The sequence below is a fragment of the Brassica rapa genome, chromosome A05, assembly GCF_000309985.2.
Source record: "Brassica rapa cultivar Chiifu-401-42 chromosome A05, CAAS_Brap_v3.01, whole genome shotgun sequence".
Lineage (NCBI taxonomy): Eukaryota > Viridiplantae > Streptophyta > Magnoliopsida > Brassicales > Brassicaceae > Brassica > Brassica rapa.
This window is the reverse complement of record NC_024799.2, coordinates 15,780,580-15,804,761: the sequence shown is the minus strand read 5'-3', so window position 1 is coordinate 15,804,761 and position 24,182 is coordinate 15,780,580. Positions and strand designations below refer to the sequence as shown.

The 24,182-nt window shown below is 36.5% G+C and overlaps 3 protein-coding genes across 3 annotated transcripts; all 3 read left to right on the top strand.

Moving 5' to 3' along the window:
• Positions 1-1,191: 1,191 nt before the first annotated feature.
• LOC103868832 (SPX domain-containing membrane protein At4g22990) lies at positions 1,192-12,834 on the top strand. Its single transcript, XM_033292149.1, is given in 8 exon segments — positions 1,192-1,614; positions 1,710-1,830; positions 2,062-2,373; positions 2,642-2,746; positions 3,061-3,512; positions 3,669-4,200; positions 4,287-4,477; positions 4,577-12,834. Coding segments are annotated over 8 exon segments (2,193 nt in total). The 5' UTR covers positions 1,192-1,507; the 3' UTR covers positions 4,950-12,834.
• On the top strand, positions 10,074-11,078 carry LOC103868881. Its single transcript, XM_009146938.1, has 2 exons — positions 10,074-10,234; positions 10,520-11,078. Exons 1-2 carry the CDS (start codon positions 10,074-10,076, stop codon positions 11,076-11,078), a joined length of 720 nt encoding a protein of 239 aa, XP_009145186.1.
• A 214-nt stretch (positions 12,835-13,048) lies between the features above and the next one.
• On the top strand, positions 13,049-15,379 carry LOC103868830 (2-oxoglutarate-Fe(II) type oxidoreductase hxnY). The gene is made up of 11 exons (XM_009146888.2): positions 13,049-13,288; positions 13,395-13,590; positions 13,670-13,768; positions 13,846-13,897; positions 14,003-14,124; positions 14,216-14,313; positions 14,410-14,468; positions 14,648-14,704; positions 14,791-14,836; positions 14,992-15,071; positions 15,149-15,379. Exons 1-11 carry the CDS (start codon positions 13,175-13,177, stop codon positions 15,234-15,236), a joined length of 1,011 nt encoding a protein of 336 aa, XP_009145136.1. The 5' UTR covers positions 13,049-13,174; the 3' UTR covers positions 15,237-15,379.
• Positions 15,380-24,182: the final 8,803 nt, after the last annotated feature.

Sequence of the window (24,182 nt, the reverse complement as noted above, 5' to 3'; positions counted from 1 at the left end):
GCTTTTGCATCTGAAGGATGTCTAATCTCACCATCTGTTGAGTGCTCCGCATGCCATCTCATTGGTTTCGCTGTGCGTTCAGACAGATACAGCCTCTGCAACCTTTCCGTCAAAGGCAAATACCACATCCTTTTATATGGTACTGGAACTCTTCCACTCGTATCTTTATAACGAGGCTTCCCACAAAATTTGCATGAAACCCGCTGTTCATCCGCCCTCCAATAAATCATGCAGTTGTCTCTGCATACATCTATTACCTGATACGATAAACCAAGACCAGCTACGAGTTTCTGAACCTCGTAGTATGAGCCAGGAGCTACATTATCTTCGGGTAGAATACCTTTTACATAATCAGCAATCGCATCCACACAGTCTTCAGCCAAATTATAATCCGTCTTAATGCCCATCAATCTTGTAGCAGATGATAAAGCTGAATGACCATCTCTGCAACCTTCGTACAATGGTTGCTTTCCAGCATCCAACATATCATAAATCTCCTAGCTTCGGCATTGGGTAAATCTTCCCCTCTAAAATGATCATTTACCATCTGCTCAGTACCTACACCGTAATCTACATCCGTTCTAATTGGATCTTCTAATCTAACCGCTGGCTGAGGTTCGCTAGTACTACCAAGTTCATAATCAGTTTCTCCATGATGATACCAAATTTTGTAACTTCGTGTAAACCCACTCAAATATAGATGAGTCCAAACATCCCATTCTTTAATAACTTTTTTATTTTTACAATTAGAGCAAGGACATCTTAACATACCTGTTTTTGCTTCCGGTTGTCGGTGAACTAACCCCATGAATTCGGTTATACCTTGTTGGTATTCTTCCGTAAGCAATCTCGTGTTTGGATCCAAATGAGGTCGATCGATCCAAGAACGAAAATAATTTGAAGAAGACATGTTTTTTATGAATCAAATTCGTGTGTAAAGAAAGTGAGAGGGAGGATGAAGATATGGAGTGAATGAAGAGGAAGAGGGGTGCTTGTATTTATAGTTGAAATCCTGCCGACGGTCCGAGGAAATTCCGACGGAATTCCGATGCAAACGGCTAGTTCGTCGGAATTTCCTCGGAATTTTTAAAATCCCCCAACGGCTCTCCAACGGCTCTCTAACGTCTATAATATTTCCTCGGAATTCATCGGTTTTTTTCGAGGAATACTAGTTTCCTCGGTATTCCGTCGGAATATTCCGACGAGATGAATTTTCCTCGGAATTCCGTCGGAATATTCCGACGGAATACCGAGGAAGCAAAATTTTGTGTTTCCTCGGAATTGCCTCGGAAATGCCTCGGTATATTCCGAGGAATTCATTTTCCGTCGGAACGTCCGTCAGAATACCGCTGTTTTCTTGTAGTGTATCCATTTTGACAATTTTATGTTCAGGATTCTTTTAATTATTAAAAGAGCATAAAAAATCTTTAGGATTAAGGATAGTTGATTCCTCGTTGGATTAACGTTTTCGGTAGTGAATTCTTATAATTCATGGTTATAGAGATGAATGCTTCTTTGTTTTTGCAGAAAGCTTAGTCAGAGCCCCTTTAAGACAAGTAATATGGTTACCTTTGGGAAGAGGCTGAAAGAAAGCCAGATTCAAGAATGGAAAGGGTAATTAATTAATAATGGCAATTTTTTATTTTTCGTTTTCTGTCTTGTATAAATTGAAATTGAATTATTGTCCGCAAACGCGTCTCTGCTTTCAGATATTATATGGACTATAAGTTTATGAAAAAGAAGGTCAACCAGTTTAAGCAACAAATTGATACTGGCACACAAGATCATACTTATGTGCTCAAGGGTTTCTCTAGAATACTTGATGATCAGGTAACACCAGGAGATCTGAGATTTCTCATCATCTACACCTTTGATTTTTTTTTATATGCTCCTTCCTCTTTTGTGACCACAAACCTAAATGCTTTGTTCGACAAAATGTCGCAAAATATTGTTATTTGATATATGTGTCATTCACTTGAATATCCCATAAAGAAACTACGCTTGCTTTAAATTTTTAATTGACGTATGAGTGTCGCTTGTTTGTTTTTCTATTCTTACTAGATTGAAAAGGTTGTCTTGTTTCTTCTGCAACAACAAGGGCTGCTCGGACAGAGATTATCATCTCTTGGAGAACAGCGCAATGCAGTTTCTCAAGAGGAAGAAAGTTTTAAGATATGTGACCTTGAACAAGGATATAGACAAGTTGGACAAGATCTTTTGAGGCTCTTGTGTTTCCTTGAGATGAACGCCATTGGTATTCGTAAGATCCTGAAAAAAATCGATAAGCATTTTGGCTACAAATTCACAGACTACTATGTTAAAACTCGTTCAAATCACCCTTATTCTCAGCTGCAACAAGTCTTGAAGCAAGTGGTAACTTTCATTCTTGTTTCTTACTCTATATAGCATATGCGTGATTAATATACTGAAATGCTGGCTTCTTCTCTGGTATATTAATGGGCAGTTCTCTAAAATAATTTTTTTATAAAGTTTTTATTACAAAATAGCTCTCAAGAAAGAAAATGACCTAAGTATAGATTAGTTAACTTTTGAAAGCTATTTTTTGTGACAAAAATTTAAAAATAGTTATAATAGAGAATTTCTCTATATTAATTGCTTATTGCAAATTATATGTACGTAGGGTATTGGAGCTGTTGCTGGGTCTGTTTCTTACAATCTTGCGGAACTTCAAGACCACCAAGGGGTTTATATTTCAATATATGATCGATCTGTATCACCTAATCATGTATTCCATAACTCTCTTCTCCTTTTTCAATATGCATTCAGCTCCCCTCTCTCTCTCTCTCTCTCTCTCTCTCTCTCTCTCTCTCTCTCTCTCTCTCTCTCTCTCTCTCTCTCTCTCTCTCTCTCTCTCTCTCTCTCTCTCTCTCTCTCTCTCTCTCTCTCTCTCTCTCTCTCTCTCTCTCTCTCTCTCTCTCTCTCTCTCTCTCTCTCTCTCTCTCTCTCTCTCTCTCTCTCTCTCTCTCTCTCTCTCTCTCTCTCTGTCTGCAGGTAACAACACGTTATACTTGTTCTAACTAACTAGTGCATGTATTTCAGGATTCTATGGTTGACTCTATTAATGCAGCTGTTAAAAGGCTATCAAACTCTACAAGCTTTTTGGATTTTTTAGGGAAACATGCGTTTATCATATTAGAAGACTCACCTTCCCTCGAGGATCCGGTTTCTGAGGAGAAGTTTCATTTTGTGTCCCTTCTCCTGAACTTGGTGAACGCATTCCTGTATATGGTCAACACCTACATAGTCGTCCCTACGGCAGATAGTTACTCCATCAGCCTTGGAGCTGCTGCCACTGTTTGCGGTGTAGTGATTGGTTCCATGGCGGTTGCTCAATTGTTTTCATCAGTTTATTTCAGTTCATGGTCAAACAGATCTTATCTTAAGCCGCTATTGTTTAGCAGCATCGTTCTTCTCGCTGGGAACATACTTTACGCCTTAGCCTATGATATGAAATCTATTGTGGTTCTTCTGCTCGGCCGCCTATTATGTGGGTAAGTTTCAATCAATCATAAAGAAAATGAGGTATTTCACTGGTAATAACTCTGCCTATATATCTAAAAATTAGATATACATGGACGTTGCTTGTTTTGTCTTTTGGCATTGTTTACCAAGTAACTTATTTGTATGTGTGAGATGCTTTACCTCAGGCTAGGCTCTGCAAGGGTCATAAATATGCGTTATATAAGTGACTGTGTGCCACTTAAGCTTAGAATGAAGGCTTCTGCTGGCTTTGTTAGTGCAAGTGCACTAGGAATGGCATGTGGTCCAGCCCTTGCTTGCTTATTTCAAACTCACTTCAAGATATGCAATCTAACATTCAACGAGGCTACATTACCGGGCTGGTTCATGGCTTTGGCGTGGCTGGTCTTCTTGCTCTTGTTATTGATATACTTTAAGGAACCTGAGAGAGAAATCAAAGAGAATGTTTTGTCACCAGAAGGTAGTCAGAATTTTCCATAAATGTTATTCCGCCATCAATCCTATAAGAACTAAAGTACAAATGCAGGACCTTCAAGTTTCTGTACTTTGGAGGAAAATCTCATGGCGCCTTTCCTCGTGAAATGTAAAACAAAAACAGCTTATGAAGAAGAGAGTTGTGACGAAGACGGACCGAAGGAAGACCAAAAGCCAGTAACTTCAATCATCTCAGCATACCAGTTGCTTTCACCTTCCGTAAAGGTATATACAATAAGATTTTATTTTTTTTTGGAAAATAACCAGTAGTTAGTAGTGATGTTGAACAACAATTAATGGTGTAACTGCAGGTTCAACTATTTGTTTACTTCATGCTCAAATATGCGATGGAGATCCTGCTAGCTGAAAGCAGTGTCATTACTACATATTACTTTGTGTGGCAAACAAGTGCAGTTGCAATCTTTCTCGCCTGTCTCGGTCTGACGGTGCTTCCAGTTAACGTTATAGTTGGGCACTACTTGAGCAACAAGTTTGAAGAAAGGTAGAATTACTCTACAATCTAGAAACCTGATTTCAGGTCATACATAATGTTTCAAATTGCAAACACGAATTTATTTTATATCCATGTTTATTTTTGCAGAAAGATTCTTCTTGCATCAGAGATTATGTTGTGCATTGGCATACTTCTCAGCTTCCACATCATTGTGCCTTATTCTGTTCCTCAGTATGTTGCATCTGCTTTAATCACTTTTGTATCTGCGGAAGTGCTTGAGGGCGTGAATTTATCACTCCTGTCGAGGGTAATGTCTTCAAGGCTGTCTAGAGGAACATTTAATGGAGGTTTATTGTCGACAGAGGCTGGTACGCTTGCTCGAGTCATAGCAGATGGGACCATAACGGTTTCAGGATTTTTACCGGAGAGGTGGCTCTTGAATGTCACTTTACTTCCTTCATTACTTATTTGCCTCTCTTCCATTATTGCAACCACCTTTACTTACAACTACCTTTACTAAAAACTAGCTAATAATTAATAAATCTACTATTTTCAAAAAACAAATTATGCGCGCTATGTAAACCAAATCTCTCTCGATTATATTAGTAGGTTGATCTATAAACCTTACTTGGCAATTTAAATGACCGGTACACGGTCAGATATTGGGGCATGTACAGAATACTTATGATTTATTGACTAACCTATGAAGTACCCACAAAAAATGAAATTAACAATATAAAATATAATTATAAAGTCGAAAACACATTGTTGTAATAGCACCAGCATTGGCTACAGCTCCATAGTTTCTAACAAATATAATAATGATATATAGTTACATTATAATTAAATTTAATCTATAAAAATTAGATTAAATAATACAATGACACTTGTCATAAAAAGACTCTTAACGTTGTTGCCGAGTCTCTTTGCAGAAATACGTACATGACCAATTCTCCAACTTTTCTCCTATTTGTATTTGCTTTATTACTTTATTCTACAGAGACTCATTGAGGTACTATCCACTATGGATGAACTAATATAATATTAGGGGTGATTGGTTGGACTGTGACTCTAAAAATTTAAATGTAAGAGTTTAGTTGTAGGTAAATTGGTTGTAGTTGTAAAGTTGTTACTGTAGATTTTTTTCATAGATTTTTGATGTAGTTAAATTTGTTGTAGCTGTAAATTATATGCTGTACATATTTTAAAATAAAATATGTGATGTATATATAAAATAATTATTTTTTATCAATTAAATAATGTATATTAATATTTTTTATATATTCTCAAAGTTTATTGTTATTTAAAATGTGATATATATATTTTATTTAAAATATTTCAATAATTTTTACAACACTCAAAATTGAATTAAATATTTATAGATGTTTTTAATTATGATTATCTAATTTATTTGATTTTATAGATAGTTTTTTTATTTCACAGATCTACAGTCTATAAAAGAGAGCTTTAGGTTTTACCTAAAATACATTAAAAAAGTTTTTGATTTAGTTTTTTTGTTGTAGCTTTAAAAATAAAGCCAAAGCATGATTGGTAAAAGTTTATAGAAACTTGATTTAGGTTTTAACTATTAAAAATAAAGCTACAACATGTTTGGTAAAATTTAGTGATTTAAAAGTAAATAAAGCTAAAGTAAAGAGATAAATCCCAACCAATCACTCCCAATGTTGGCTTTGGTGTTTTTCAATTGTATAATGAATCTAGTGATAGATACAAGAAAGACTATGTACGAAGATGAAGAAAGATAGGAGAGTTTTTGTTAAGCAAAGGAAGGTAGCTGGCGTGGTAGAGAGTTAAAGTCAGCTAAAGGAAAAATAGAAGCTTTGGTGTGGGATGGAGACTTTGCAGTGAAGTGGGACTTCAGTGAAGAAACTCACGAGTGAAGATAAATAAGGAGTAGAGATTCGTTTGTTAGGTTTATGCTTTGATGTTCTTAGTATCAGACGTTACGAGTCTGTACTTGACGATCACTATGAGATCGATGGTTTAGAGTTGCAATCGTCATGAGATTGTAATTCGAGATCATACTTCAAAGTGTAAACGTTTACATTGATAATCAAAGGTGTACATGTTGTTCTTAAGAATTACAGATAACCAAAATATATCATGGGTGCGACAAAAATCGATCGGAAATAATCGCGAAACTGAAGAAATGGTAATCGGAAGTGATTTAGAAATAATATCGAGCTCGGAGAGGCAGAGAGATCCGGCGTTATAGAGGATGCAAGACGATCTGGAGTTTATGCGAATCGGTTGCGATAAAATTTCAAAATCGTAGAAAGCAACGACTGATCGTATCGCTTCATTGGAGAAACAATTTGGAGTTATCGGAGAGGAATCAAACACTCGATTAGGCGTTCTGGAGAGTCAGATGTCAACGATCAGTGAGACTTTAGCAAGAATCAAAGCAAATTCATCGATCGTCCAACGGCATGGGAAATAGATTGCGGTGTCATCACTGAATCAACAGAATCAGGTACCGAATTCTTTACCGAAACCGGATGAATCTCAATTACGGTTAGGTTATCGGGGAATCCATAATACATTAGCTAATCAAGATTCGATGTTAAAGAAAGTCGATATGCATGTGTTTGCTGGTCCGTTGCCGTTTGAGTGGATTTCGAGAGTTGAAAGATTCTTCAGAATTGGCAACTACAGTGAAGAGGAGAAACCACATCTAGTATTATTGAGTTTAGAAGGGCTGGTATTGAACTGGTTCAATGGAGAGTTGTTGAGTGATCCATTTCAGAGCTGGCAACAGCTTATAGCGAGGATGCTTCACAGATTTTCTGGTCCCATTGATAATGATCCAGCAGCGAGAGTATTATGTTTGCAACTAGTGGGAGAGATTACAGATTACATGAATGAGTTTGAAGCTTTACAGAATCAAGTGACAGGAATTGATGAAGCAAATTTGATCAAGGTGTTCTACAATGGTTTAAAATCTGAAATGAAAGAAGTCATTCGTATGAAGGAACCGGTTAGACTGACTAATCACAAGCTTGCGGTATTGAAGATGTAGAGAAGAGGTTCAAATGGAGAGGTTCAAAGAGGAATACAGCATTATGGTTCAACATTTAAGACGACTAAGTTGCTAACAGACAAACCAGTGAGTGGATCGTTGGGTAACAAAGAGAATGTGGGACAGCAAGGACAAACTATAAGACCAAGACAACAGTTTTCAGATGCGGAGTTGGACAAGATGAAAAGAGATAAGGTGTGCTTTCGCTTTAAAGCGACGTGGTCAGTTACACAGAAGTTTGAATGTCCAAATAAAACATTACGAGTGTTAACTCTTATTAAGTTGTTGACTCAGCGGAAGAAAAGAATCACAAGACTATCAACCGGAGAACCAAACCTTACACACTCTATCCCGCAATTCATATATGGGAATTGAGACCAAAAACAACGAAGATACGAGGGATTAGCCAAAACAAGGAGGTGACTGTCATGCTTGATAGCAGAGCATCTCACAGTTTCATATCACCTGAAATTGTGAACAAGCTACATTTGAAAGTTTGTAGAGCAAGTAGCTTGGAGGTGTTGTTTGGAAATGGAGTAACTATGAAAGCTTATGGAGTTTGCTGAGCTGTTGCTTTCCAATTAAGTCAAACAGACTTCACCTCAGACTTCATCTTCTTAGAGCTGAGAAACATGGATGTTATACTTGGAATTCAGTGGATTGAGACTTTAGGTAAATGCGAAGTGGACTGGAAGGAACAGATCATGTCATTTATCTATATTGGAAACAAGGTTCCATTGTATGGGGACATAACCCTACATTGTACCAAGTTCTCCTTCAAGTCACTGTCTCCAGTCTATACAAGGAGTAAACCAAGAAGGGAAGGACTGCTTACAAAACTCTTGACTATATTGGAAGAATTTTCAGATGGTTTTGCTATACCCACTACCTTATCACCAATGCAAGGAAAGAACATGATATTTCCTTACTCCCAAGAATATCAGTGGTGTCAGTACAGGCATACAGATATCCACATGCTAGTAAGACTATTATAGAACAAATGTTTAATGAGATGTTGGCATCGGGCATTATTCGACCGAGTAAAAGTTCATTTTCCAGTCCAGTCTTATTAGTAAAGAAGAAGGAAGATTCTTTTCGATTCTGTGTAGCCTATAGAGCCCGCTATAATACCTGACAAATGTCTGATTCCGGTTATTGATCAGTTATTAGATGAACTACATGTTCGGGTATGTTTTCGAAGTTAGACTTGAGATCTGGATATCATCAGATAAGAATGGTCGAAGCGGACATACCCAAGACTGCTTTTAGAACGGTGGAAGATCACTATGAATTTTTAGTAATGCCTTTCGGGCTTACTAATGCACCTGCAACGTTTCAGTGTTTGATGAACAAGATTTTGAAGCCATTCTTGCAATGTTTTGTGTTAGTATTTTTTGACGATATCTTGGTCTATAGCAGAAATGAAGAGGATCACTTTGAACATTTGGGTGCAGTGTTAAGAATATTGAGAAAACATAAGTTGTTTGCTAATAAAAAAGTGTACGTTTGGAGTGGAAAGAGTGGAGTATTTGGGACATATGATTTCATATCAGTGAGTAGCTATAGATTCATCTAAGATTGAAGCAATGCGAATGTGGCCATTACCTAAGAACTGTAAACAACTAAGAGGGTTTTTGGGTTTAACAGGATATTCTAGGAGGTTCATTTGTAACTATGGGATTATTGCACGGCCACTAACGACACTGTTAAAGAAACATCAATTTGTATGGGGTGTGGAGTCTCAAAGAACTTTTGAAGAATCGAAGAATGCTATGATGCATGCACCAGTGTTGGCATTGCCAGACTTTCAGCAAGTGTTTGTAGTTAAGTCAGATGCATCAGGATTTGGTCTCGGGGTAGTCTTAATGCAGAATAAGAAACTGATTGCATACTTGAGTCGCACCTTGACCACAAGATAACAGATGAAACCGGCGTATGAGAAAGAGCTGATGGCAATTGTGTTGGCCATTCGAAAATGGAAACATTACTCAATGGGTCGCTGTTTTGATGTGCATACTGATCAAAGAAGCTTAAAATACTTGTTGGAGCTAAAAGAAGTTAACTTAGAGTATCAGAAGTGGTTGACAAAGTTGCTTGGCTTCGATTTTGAATTTTTTTACAAACCAGGTTGTGAGAATAAGGCTGCAGACGGTTTGTCAAGAAGTATGTCAATATCATCTCTATTATTGGCATTGACAGTTCCAGCGGTGTTGTAGTGGGATGACTTATATAAAGAGATTATGGAGGATAGACACATTCAGTCTATTATGCGGCAGTTGCGTGAAGGTACATTGGTCTCACAAAATACCGGACGGTAGATGAGAAGTTATGGTCCAAGCAACCGTTGGTGATTCTTAAGAATTTGAAGTTTATATCATCGATATTGAGTGAAGCGCATGACAGCAAGGCGGGAGGTCATTCAGGAGTTTTAAAGACACTTAAAAGGCGGGAGGTCATTCAGGAGTTTTGGAGGGGATGTACAAGATGATTCATGATTTTGTGGCTAGTTGTGTGATATGTCAAACACACAAACATTCGACTTTGTCATCGGTGGGGCTACTTCAGCCTTTACCAATTCCAAATCAAGGGTGGGATGATATTAATATGGACTTCATAGAGAGATTGCCAACATTGAATGCAATCAATGTCATATTAGTGGTCATCGATAGATTGAGTAAATTTGCTCATGTTATTGGCCTTAAACATCCTTTCACATCTGTTAATGTTGCTAAGAGCTTCGTGCAGGAGATAGTTAAGCTACATTGGTATCCTCAGAGTTTCGTTTATGATCGAGACCGTATTTTCATAAGTACATTTTGGACTGAGGTGCTTCATCTGGCTGGGACTCAGTTGAAATATAGCACATCATTTCACCCTTAGATGGATGGTCAATCGGAGATTCTGAATCGTTGTCTAGAAACGTATTTGAGGTGTTTTTCATCTTTACATCCACGCACTTGGAGCAAGTATTTGGTGTGGGCTGAACTGTGGTATAATACGACCTACCATAAATCATTACAGATGACTCCTTTTTTGGTTGTTTATTGCAGGGATCCTCCTCCATTACATCGTTTTGAGGCAGGTTATACTACTAACTTCGAGCTGCAAAATTCGTTACAAGAAAGAAATATGATGCTTGTTCAGCTGAAACATAATCTCAGCCGTGCTCAAGATATCATGAAGAATCAGGCTGATAAGTCTCGAGGTGATGTTGAATTGGAGGTGGGCTCAATGGTTTATCTGAAACTAAGACTTTATCGTCAGAAGTCTGTGGAGAAGCATTTATTTCAGAAGTTGGCAGCCAAGGTTTTTGGACCATATAAAGTGTTGGAGAATATTGAAAAATCGGCTTATAGGTTAGAGCTTCCTCCTGAGCCGCATATCCATCATGTGTTTCACATTTCGCAAATTAAGCAAGCTTTGGGTCATCATGATCAATGTATTGAGTTACCTCCGGTGTGTTTAGGAGATGCATTATTGGATTTTGAACCAGAAGAAGTGTTGGATAAGTGCTACTCAGCGATTGTGGATTTAGAATTGTTGGTGAAGTGGACTCAGAACGATGAGTTGGAGACTTCTTGGTTGTTATATCGCGAGTTTGTGGAATGATTTCCTTATTACAAGCTTGAGGACAAGCTGGATTTCCTTGGGGGAGTATTGATAGATACAAGAAAGGCTATGTATGGAAGATGAAGAAAGATAAGGGAGTTCTTATCAAGCAAGAAGAGGTAGCTGACGTGGCATAGAGTTAAAGTCAGCTAAAAGAATAATAGAAGCTTCGGTGTGGGATGGAGGCTTTGCAGTTAAGTGGGAATTCAGCTGAAGAAGCTCACGAGTGAAGATAAATAAAGAGTATAGATTCATTTTTTAGTTTTATGCGTTGATGTTCTTAGTATTTGACGCTATGAGTCCGTACTTGACGATTGTTATGAGATCAATGGTTTAGAGTTGCAATTGTCATGAGATTGTAATTCGAGATCATAATTCAATGTCTAAACGTTTACATTGATAATCAAAGGAGTACTTGTTGTTCTTAAGAGTTACAGATAACCAAAATCTATCATCTTGCCACATAATTAAAATTTTAATTTCTTGTCTTTTAGGTTTCTATCTGGATTCAAACGATAGATTTAGCCTTTTGGGTCTTTGGGATTGATTGAAATCACGTTTTCCTAGTTTCTATGTAACTGTTATCACTTTAATATCAGCTGATTTGATACTAATGTTGTATAGTTAAGTTTTGGGTACCATCCCATCACATTAGAAAATTAACGAAACTAGGATTTAATATTATAGTGTTTATGGATCAGCCCATTAAAACCACTAACCCTGATATGCACACCAGCTTTACAGGTATGGTTTCTATCGACAACTATGTCTAGTCCTGACAATTTTCAGCTACTAAGCATTTATGCCTATTTGGATTATCTAATTTGGAGAAAGAACAAATTGAAGACTCAGACTTAGACAGAGATCATTACCCTTTGATAATCTGGTATATCTGTAAGGCTCGAAATGATAAAGTATTTAAGGGATAAATAGAGACCCTTTGAAACTTGTCATGTATGCAGAAGGTCAATGTCAAGCTTGGTTCAATGCAAATGAGACAGTACCCTCATCTCCATAGGAACATTTCATCGAGGAACCACAAGTCTTAACCTTGGGTAGTTTTTGTATGGTGGATGGTTCATGGACCTCTTAATCTCAGTATCGTAGATGCGGATGAGCTTGGATGGATAGGATGGGTAAAATTCAACTCATGGGGACGCGAAACTTAAAAAGACGAGAAGCTGCTTTGCATACATAATTAGAGGCACTAAAATGTCTATGGAAAGCATACTCCAACATTCAATGTGTCAAAACTTTGGAATTACAAAGACCTGATTGTAATGATAAAGGAACCCTAAGCTTGGCCAAGTTTTGTAACAGAATTAGAGGCGATACAGACTCTCCAAATCTGTTTTCTAAACTTCAATATTTCTCACATTCCAAGAGTAAAATATGGAACTGCTGATTCTTTAGTTAGGTCTGCACAATCAAAAGTCATCTCTCGGTATAACAGATTTTGTACATTTGCACAGGATCACACTTTTTTTTTTTTACATTTCTTTTATACATAGGCATCCTAAAATTTTGATTTTTTTGCAAGAAAATGTCCTAAATTTTTTATTCGTGCAAGAAAAGGCACTAAATTTTTTGATTATGCCGTGGGTTTAAATATGTTTCGAGCCGGGGCCTGATGATACAATTTTACTTTCCTCATCTGTAATATTCTGTAGACCATCGATTAATGCCCTTGCAATCATCGGATATGATTGGTTTACATACCTAAACGTTGCCGTAAATGCCGCAGGGTTCTTTCCCTTTGATTCTGGGAAACTAGTACACACTTTGTTTTGGTGAGGGATGAAAAAAATAAAGCAAAAAAGAATTAGTAATGAATTATGGGAATGCCTAATATATTAGTGGACCGACAAAATTTTACTATTTTAATCTGCCACCAAAAAACAATAGGACATGCAGTAAGATACAAATTGGACCCGAAGAGGGGCAAACGAGCAGGTAGAAAGATCATTATTACCGAATGCCCTTTACGACCGTGAATTGCGTAAAATATTGTCGTGGCGGCTGCATCTATAAAAACTAAAGGTGGAAGAATAAAAACGGACGACGCCATTTAGTCTTCTGAATAGAGACAGATAGAGATGGAGAATCACACGAAAGAGGAGCTGCAAGACCCAACCATGCAAGTTTCATCTCTTAATTGCATCGATCTCGCCAACGATGATCTTCATCATTCTGTTGTTTCCCTCAAACAGGTCCCCTCTCCTTTCTATTTAATTAATCTGAAAATTAGATGATTTAGATTTTCTTTTAAAAAAAATATATATATATTCAAATGAAGCGTGAGAATTGTTGTTTCAGGCATGTTTGGATTGTGGATTTTTCTATGTGATCAATCACGGTATAAACGAGGAGTTCATGGATGATGTTTTCGAGCAGAGCAAGAAGCTTTTCGCTCTTCCTTTAGAGGAGAAGATGAAAGTTCTGAGAAACGAAAAGCACCGAGGCTATACACCAGTTCTTGATGAAATCTTAGATCCTGAGAATCAAGTTAATGGTTCGTGCATGTGTTATCAGTTTAAAATCAAAAGGTGTTTTGTTGATTGATTGATCAATCTCTTTGAGTTTTCTTTTAGGAGATCATAAAGAGGGTTATTACATTGGAATTGAAGTTCCTAAAGATGATCCTGATTATGATAAACCATTCTATGGCCCCAACCCTTGGCCTGATTCTGGTTAGTGTTTTTCTCCTTTGTTTTGTCTTTGTTAATTTCAGTTTCTTTGAATAAACTTTCGTTTATTCTTGGCTTAGATGTATTGCCTCAGTGGCGAGAAACCATGGAGAAATATCACCAAGAAGCATTGTAAGTCCTCGTCTGAGGTTTAGAATTTCTGATTCGACAGGATTAGTTGTGTTATGCTTCATCTCTGTTCTTGACAATCACCCAAAGTTTCGTTTTGTATATCAGGAGGGTTTCTAAGGATATTGGAAGATTACTGGCGTTAGCACTTGATTTGGATGCGAATTACTTTGATACCCCGGAGATGCTTGGAAAGCCTATTGCAACTATGCGATTACTGCATTATGAAGGTCATTTATTTTATTATGAACATTACAGCGGAATGTGATTTCTTAAGCTTTGTATGTCACTAACATTTTTTCACCTTTTTTTTATCTTTAGGGGTTTCTGATCCGTCGAAAGGAATATATGCTTGTGGAGCACATACTGATTACGGAATGATGACTCTATTAGCCACTGATGGTGTAATGGGCCTCCAGGTACTAAAAGCATCACAGTTTTTTTTTTTATCCTATCCTTATAACTTTTGACACTACTGGGTTTAGTTACGAGAAACTGCGAAAACTTGGTGACAGATATGCAAAGATAAGAACGCCAAGCCTCAGAAGTGGGAATATGTACCGGCGATTAAAGGGTAACTAACAACTCTGTTTATAGTCTTCACTGGGTCCATCATCCATTAACCATGTCATGAGTGAATGATATATTATTGGCTTAAGACTGTTTGCCTAATTACATGTTTTCTTGTCTGAGCATGTGATCAGTATTAGTATTTGTCAATTTGGTGGATTTCTTTATTTTCTTTGTCTACAGAGCATATATAGTGAATCTTGGAGATATGCTGGAACGTTGGAGCAATGGCTTTTTCAAGTAATACTTCTAATCAACTATTGATTGTGATTTGTGAGTCGTATTTTCTAGTTGGTGCTTTTCTCACATTCATTTCGACTTTACAGATCCACGTTACATCGGGTTCTTGGGAACGGTCAGGAACGATATTCTGTAAGGCTCTTACTAATCCACCTGTGTTTGATCAGTACAATCTTTGTGGACGTGATGGCTATAGGGCCTTATGCTTCAATGCTTTGCTTATGACATGTTCAGCACCAGGTCTAGCGTATAACATCGACGTTGCATCCTATGTTTTGTGAATGCAGATTCCGTTTTTCGTGGAACCAAATCATGAATGTCTGGTGGAGTGTCTCCCAACTTGCAAGTCCGAAAGCAACGTTCCCAAGTAAGACTTTATCTTTGTGTTACTGAGACGTCTGAGTGGTAAACAAATTTTTATAAATGATTTTGATGCTTGTATAGATATCCAGCGATCAAATGTTCGACATACCTCACCCAACGTTACAAGGAAACACATGCAGAGTTAAGCATTTACAATCAAGAAATATGAATACTCTTTTCGATCAACATTACAAGGGAGAGTACTGGAGTAAATTGGTAGTATGTAATATAAGGTCAAAGCGAAGCCGTAATAAATGTTGTAAGATAAGTAAATTTTTTTTACAGGCACACCATCTCACTTACATCTGCTTATATGTCTTGTTTCAACCTATTCATCGGTATAAAAAGGGAATAATAATCTACAGTCCATGATTTTGACCAAAAAAAAAAATAATAATAATAATCTACAGTCCATGACTTGTTTCAACCGATTATTTATAGAGAAAATCGGTTAATTTTTACATTAATAGTCTTGTCACATATGCACTGTGCAAATACATACACCACTACTAAATTAATTCAAATTCAATACACGAACTAATACCAAGCTTCCACAGACAATGACTAATTTTCCGTGAGAGTGGAAAAAGTGGATTTGAACCTTGGTTAGATGCTAGAGATATAAATCATAGAATCCTCAACTACTGTGCTAATACCATAAACATTTTTAGATATTATATTTAAAATAATAAATAATTTTAAAAACATTACATTTTATGAGAGTGGATAGGTTAATTCTTACCCGTTTTTTTTTTTTGGACAAAAACCCGGGTTAGAATCAATCATGCGAGACCTTCAACTATTGTGCTAAGTCCAACAAATTAATTATATCCGCAACACTTACATACATTTTTAAGCTAATTATATCATGTTGATTTATTTAATTTAGGATTTTTCGTAATAAAACCCCTGAACTAAAAATGAATCATAAAACAACCTTTCAGCTAAAAGTTTGAAGAAGAAAATCGCGTTAATGTTTGTCACCTTTGTCTTGGTATTTTAGACAGAGGGTGATATACATTAAAGAAATAAATCTGATTGTTTTCAATATTAAAACTTATTTGAATGGTTTTCTTCTTATTCAAAAATAATTAAAGGGTTTTGTCTCTAAAAATAGTTACATTTTTAAACTTTTATTATCATTCATGCATTGTTTAATTAAAACTCTTATAATCAATTTGTAAACCTTTAAAACTAATTTATAAATCATTATATATTACTTTATAACACTAATTTATAAATCTTTAATTAGTTATGCTCGACACAAAAACTTAAAATAACTTAGAAATATTAAATTTTGAGTAGTGTTGAGGATACTTAATTGATGAAATCATTCTTCCTGTTTAAAGTAGGAAACCAGTCTTATGTTCTTGTTTTTTGGTCATCGGGTCATACTTTCCTTCTAATACTAAAAAGTTTTGACAAAAAGACAGCATAACCACAGAAAAATCATGGCTACAGAGGTAGAAATTGTGGCTCTAAAGAAAATAGCCACGATTTTTGGTTGGAAAAATGTGTGGCTATAGGTTTGTGGCTAGAAAAAACTATATGGTTTTGACCACACTTTTCTTTTATCACCGCTATTTCTAAATCTAGGCTAAAACGTGATCATTTTGATTTAGCCAGGATTTTTCTGTGACAACACCGTGGCTATGTCAAAATGTTTTTACTAGTGTTCTTCTGCCTCCGGTAAAATAACGGGCGGTTATTCTTCTTTTCCTTTATTTCCGAACCAATGCGTCGTAATACTTATTCTTGGGTTCACCCCTAGGGTAGGTTCACCATCCAATAGAATTATGTTATTTCAAATTTGATATTTTTTATAAAAGGAAACAAAATATTGTCAAGTTATATTATGTTTTTAAAATAAAAAAATAATAGTAATTACAAAAAAATATTTTTAACGTCATCAGAAAAAAACTAAACCCTAAATCCTAATGCCTAAACCCTAAATCCGAAACCCTAAACCCTTGGATAAATCATAAACTCTAAATCAAAAACACTAAACACTAAAACACTCAAGGGTTTAGGATTTTAGTGTTTAGTGCTTTTGATTTAGAATTTATGATTTATCCAAGGGTTTAGGGTTTACCTAAGGATTTCGGATTTACCCAAGGGTTTAGGATTTTCCCAAAGGTTTAGAGTTTCGGATTTAGGGTTTAGGGATTAGAATTTAGGGTTTAGTGTTTTGCTGACGACGTTAACAATATTTTTTAAAATAAATCTTTTTTTTTGTAACTACTATTTTTTTTTCTTTTTATTTTAAAAACATAATATAACTTGACAATATTTTATTTCTTTTTTTAAAAGATATCGAATTTGAAATAATGAAATCATATTGGTTGGTGAACTTAGAGATTCACCCTAGGAGGTGAACCCAAAAATAACGAATGGAAGCGTGATTCCAAAACGGAATCGCAAGCTTCCAACGTGCTTTTAAAGAGAATATTTCTAACACATGTTCGACCCTTCAACCACAAATAAAAATCAAGTGTTTTTATAATCTAATCTATTAATTTAGGATCCTATTTTTATCATTAACTTTTGGACTTTTTCAAAAATGTTACAATGATTTATATGCTACTTAATAAAGTGCACCGAAGTACTTAAACTAAACCGACGTCGTCATATACAACTAAGCCAACGTCTTATAAACGTACCTTCGGTTATCTACTAATAGAAAAAGTGAAGAACAATACAAAATTAAATTATTCTTATACTGATCAAGACACGGGTATGATTATAGTATGCCTTCAAATAATAATTCACAAATAATGTGTTTATTTGATGGGCCTAATCCATCAAATAGTAATGAAACACAAATATTTTCATTACATTTGTCTTCCTCTATTACTTATTATTCATATATAAATAAATATAAATAAATAAATAAATATATATATATATTATATATATTTATTTATCTCTCTTATGTTATTCCAATAATTAAATCAAAAGCCTTGATGTGAAAGATAGAATGAATCTTGACCTTATCTTTCTATCTACTTGAATCGATTCTTGATCATAAGACAAAAATGAATATACAGGATTTGTTAACCCATTGTTCACCGTACCCCTCCGTTAACGAAGAAGGACCGCTATATCTCACCAAATCTTGGATTGAACCAGCAGTACACTAAACTGCTCACAAGCGAGCTCCGTTACACTTGGAGTTGGATGATACAGTCTCTTACGATCTCTCTCTCTCGGCTGATGAACTAACAAGATGATTATCCTAATCAGCTCAAGAGTAAAGCTAATGACCTTACATACCGGTCATATACACACGTGGGAAACACACGCTTAGCCTGAGAGATAAAGACACGTGTATCAGCCAAATCTTAGTGTATTACAAACCTTCTGACTCATTTAGAGTCTCTTCAACACTTAGCTAATACTCAGGTAATCATTTCGCTTAGAATCTTCGTACTCGTACACCATCATAATGCTTGATCTAGTGACCATAATACTTCAATGCTCCACCTTAGGCCTAGATCAACCTCTACAACCTCCTTGCATTAAAAAATCGAACACCATAATGCTTTACTGAATCCTCCTACATCCTTTACCGGATGCCCTTAGGTCACTCTTTATTCTTTACCAATCTGAAGCATCTTCAATGCTTCTCTCAAATTATAAACTCGCAATACTTCTGTGAAAATGTCTGCAGGATTGTAAGCTGTAGGTATCTTTAATACTTTAACTTTTCCTTTTCTGATTATGTCTCTTCCAAAATGATACTCATAACCATGTGCTTCCACTACAAGAAAACACAAGTTTAACGACGGCGGTATTCCTCGTGAGTTTGTCGTAAATGAGGCTTTACGAGGAATTAGCGAGGAAAAACGTTTCGTCGTTACTCGTTCATCGTAACACATGTTTCCTCGCTAATTTGTCGTAATTTAGCGAGGAAAAATTTTCGTCGTACAGATGAAGTACATCATTTCGTCGTAAAAACCACGTAACTATTCCACGTAAGAATGTCACTATGTTTCTTCGTAAATACCTCGAAAAGAGTTCCTCGCAAACTACATGTATTTATCTCGAAAGTATTTCCTCGTAAAGTACACGTAAATACCTCGAAAGTATTTCCTCGTAAAATACTCGTTTAACCTTCCTCGTCATTTCTTCGTACATTTTCCACGTAAATAAGTCGTAAATTAGCTACAAATTTACTTCGTTTTCTAATTTTACAGAATTTAAAAATATAATTTAAAAAATAATTAAAACTATTTAATTTATTAATAAAATTAATTTTTTTAAAAAAAAAATCAATACAAAAATATTTTATATATAAATAATTTTTGAATTTATAATACAACAACCGAAAAAAAACTAAGAGTCGTTCATCGCCCAGTAGAATTCATCACTCCTCCTCTCTACATCTGCCTCGGCATGTGTGTCGGATGATGACTCGCCTGGAATGGAATTTTGTCGTCGTATGTTCCTCAACAAGGACTCCCATTCCGGATTTGTGGCCGCTATAACGTTCAAGAAGCCCTCGACTCCACCCACACGAGCTGCGAACGCAGATCGTGTCGAGTCCAACTCATTACGCAGCTGAGTGGACTCTCTATGCAGCTGAGTAACTTCATCTTCCCGTGTCTGAATATAAGACGATGTCGGTCTAGGAACATCGTTGACGGAACCAGTCCCCAACGTACGTCCCTTTTTCTTAGGGACAACCTTAAAAACAAAAAATAAATATTATTAGTAAAAATTTAAAGTTAAATTAAATGAATAATAAAAAAAATTAAAATTTTAAAAAATTTACCTCCTCGTAAATCTTATCCACTTCAAGTGTGGATAAGGTGACGGGTAATCCGTCGGTGGACTGCTGGGTCAGCTGGGTCTGGCGGTCGTCAACCTGAGCAACCAAGTCGTTGAAGATTTGCTCGGACTTGCCATCTAGAAATTGACCTGTCTTGTTCTTGTGGGACCTCTCGTAAAGTTGCAAAAGAGACGGGAATTGTCCCGTCTCTTTGGCCTAAAAAACTTTTAAGAAAGTTAGAATATATATATATATATTAAAAAATTAATTAATTAAAATATTTAATTACCATTTCGAAACGGACACCGGCGTGGGGTTTTTGGCCCGTAGAGTGAAACATCGGCCCGTTGCCGTGCTCATCTACCGTGTTACGGGAGGCAGAGCAACACTGGACGATTCTAATGGCGTCAGGATCCCGCCAATAACGGATAAGGCCATCCCACACATCCGTGGTGAGCTCAGCGGATTTGTCACACTCATACCCCTTCACGATCCAGTCACTCTTCCAGTTGGAGACCGTGTCCAACAAGCGAACTTTCGCCTTCGCGTAAAACGCTTTCCGCACCCTCTCATTGACCCCCATAGACAAATGATATTTTTGCTGTAAAAAAAAATTAAATTAATAATTAGTTTAAAAAATATAAATCATGAAAAAATTAAAGTATATATAATTAATTAATAGTAACTTACAGCGTAAATTTTGAACCACGTCTTTCTGACGTAGATCAGCGTCTTTTTCCAGTTCCGATGTGCCATGAAGAAGTAACCTTTGATCGTGTCGGTTACGTCCGATGCTAGACATCCGTCAATCCCAAACCTGAAAAAAAATTTTTAAAGAATAAATTATTTATTAATGTTATAAAAGAATTTTAAAAGAATTAAAAATAATAATTAATGTAACATACTACAAAGTTCCGTCCGGTCGGTCGGGGTCTATGACTGGTAAACCTTCTCTGCCTGGCAGACGGAGAAGGTCCTCGGCAGTGTACTGCGAGTAAAGAGCACTCGGAGGCACCATCAAATCGGGATGAATCTCGGCAGGCATCGGAGGAGCCATCGGAGTAGGCACAGGAGGAGCCATCAGAGGAGGCACATGAGGCACTAGAAGAAGGCGACCGAGAGACTCTCTGAGAAGACTGAGTCTCGGGGACAGTCGCCGGATCCGAAGAACCGGGAGCTGAAGAAGACGGGTCTAAACGACTACCAGGCTCACCGAACATTTCTCTGTAATAGAGACTAAGTCTGTTCCTTCGAACCGTCTGAAAAAAAATTAATTTTTAAAAATAACATTAACAGTAATTAACAAATTCTATAAATAACAAATTCTATAAACGTAGCTAAATTCCCTACATTAACCACCTAATCAACACTAATTAATATAAAATCAGTAAACCTATATAAATTCCCTACACTAACCACCTAATCTATCCTAAACTAATCAAATAAGAGAGGAAATAGAGAGAGTACATACCATTGCTACGAAAGAGAGAGGAAGTGGAGACAAAATGGAAGTGAGAAGCTCGCGTGTATATATAAGAAATTAGTAGTCGTCGTAATTTCTTCGTAAAGTTACGAGGAACTAGCGAGGCCCCCGTTTTTGTGTACGAAGAATTAGCGAGGCCCGCGTTTTCCTATTACGACGTATTTACGACAAATTGTGCTTATGTGGAATTAACGAGTCCTGCGTTCTTTATGTTTTAAGGATTCGTCGTTATTCCATCGTTATTTTACGAGGAAATAGCGAGGATTATGTTTAAATCCCTAAAATCCAAAATCCCAAACCCCATCTTCCTTATCTTCTACTTCATATATTCCAAACCCCAAACCCCATTTTCCTTATCTGCTACTTCATATATTCCGAACCCCAAACCCCATCTTCCTTATCTGCTACTTCATATATTCCAAACCCCAAACCCATCTTCCCTTTAACGAGGAACTCGCGAGGCCCTTGTTGAGTTTCCTCATAACTTCCTCGTTCATTTACGAGGAATTAGCGAGGCCCGCGTTTTTACTTACGAGGAATGAGACGAAGCTAATTGGTCGTAAAACCTTTCACAATTTCCTATAAATATGCACCAGTTTGCTTCTCAAATCAAACATAAACTCACCGATTTGCTTCTCAAATCAGAAAAAATTACTCACCAGTTTGCTTCCCAAATTAGAAATATTTGAAAAAAAAGAAGTAGAAGAAAATACTGGAACACATGTGGGCTAGACTTACGTAGGTCTCGCCTTGTTTCTTCCCACCTGTGATTCCAGTATCTTTCTTCTCTTCTTTTTTCATTTTACAACGGCAAATTGGTCGTTAATTTACGAGGAATTAGCGAGGCCGCTTGTTTTTATTCTACGAGGAAATAGCAAGGCCCCGTTCTCCGGTTACGAGGTGTTTACGACGATTTAGGCTTACATGAAATTAACGAGTCCAGCGTTCTTTATTTTTTAACTTCGGCGTTATTTCCTCGTTATGTTACGAGGACATTACGAGGATTATGTTTAAATCCCTAAAATCCAAAACTCCAATCCCCAAACCCCAAACCCCATCTTTCTTATCTTCTACTTCATATATATTTCAAACCTCAAACCCCAAACCCATCTTCCCTTTAACCTCAATCTATTCTTTCCATTCCAAACCCGAAATTCTAAAACCACAATTCCTCAACTTATAATCTCAATTAATCTCTTATTTCTAATACAAACTCCCATAACCTTACACAAAATCAAATTATATAAATAGTTTTTCATGCATTAAGTCTGAAAATCAATTTTATTAAAAACAAATACATCAATCAGATACATCAACATTCTCGTCATCACTAGAAACAGCATCATTTTCATTAAACTCGTCTTCAAAAGCTTTGTCAGTGGCATCGTCGGTAACATCCTCGTACTCATGATTATGCGGATCAATGAGAAGGATGTCATCAATTTCTTGTTCAGGTTCTTCGACTTCATTTATATGTTCTTCTTGCAATGGTGTTTCTTCTCCACTGATGATTCGTCCTCGAGGTGTAACTTTGATCACAGCTAACCAATTTATTCTCGATTCTCTCATCTGAGGGTATGGAAGGAAGCTAACTTGGTCTGTTTGTGAAGTTAAGATGAAAGGCTCAAATTTGTTGTACCTGCAAAAAATAAAGAAAATGTAGAAATTAATTTATTTTGCTCATGTATGGCAAGAAAATAATTTGGTTGTACCTTCATCCACCATTGACATCCACTACACCAAATTTGTTAAACCGAACACCTCTGTTGAAGACGGGGTCGAACCATTCACATTCGAAGAGGACGCATTTCAGCTTCAATATCCCTGAGAATTCGACTTCAATAATCTCCGTCAAGATCCCGTAGAAATCTGTTTCCTCTTTCACACATATTCCATAGTTACTGGTCGCCCGCTGGTTACCATACTCATATGTGTGAAAAGTACCTCGAGTGAAATACATCTGTGATGTGGTGACCTTTACAAGTGGAGATTGAATTACTTCCTGTAACCAATTAGGATAATCTGCATCGTCGTCATAATCAACCTGCAAAAATAAAGAGAACGTTGAAATACAGATCATGTATGAAAAAAGAGTTTGATCGACCTGAAAAAATTAAGAGTTTGAGTTAATACCTGATTTTTCAGCCACTTAATAAAGTGTTGATCTTTCCTTTTGTCTACGTCACTTGTGGATATACCTGGGAATGTTTCTTCGACTTGAGAAACAAATAGACTGTAAAATCACATTTTATATTAATTAATTTTTGGCAATTATATAATCTAAACTTATATGTGTTTAAAAGTGTCCATATATGTTACCTTTCAAAATAACGCATCAATGGGTCTTCGCAATTGAGTAGAATATAAGTGTGTGCACTATGAGCATCTTCTTCACTCGACCACCAAACCGCTTTTGATTTTCCACCGAGTTGCCCAATCTGGCTAAAGATGTCTAGAACACCAGCAACTGCATATGTTCGTGCGACACCACCATCCTCATATCTTCTTGGAGCTCTTTTCCGGGTACGTACTTTTAACACAAAATAGTACGATGTGAAGTGAGAAGTTTCTTCCATGAAACTTCCAGCAATTATAGAACCTTCAACTTTTGCGAGGTTCTTTGCTTTTCCCTTCAAATATTTCATGGCTCGCTCATACTGAAACATCCATCCGTAATGTATAAGTCTACAAAGCAATGCCTCGTATGGGAGGTGGACAGCTAGATGATCGATGACGTCAAAAAATCCCTGAGGAAATATCTTCTCTAAGTTACACAATAAGATGAGAATGTTCTCCTGAAGCTGTTGCACGACTTCTTCTTTAAGAGTGTGTGTGCTCAGATCCCTGAAAAATGCTCCAAT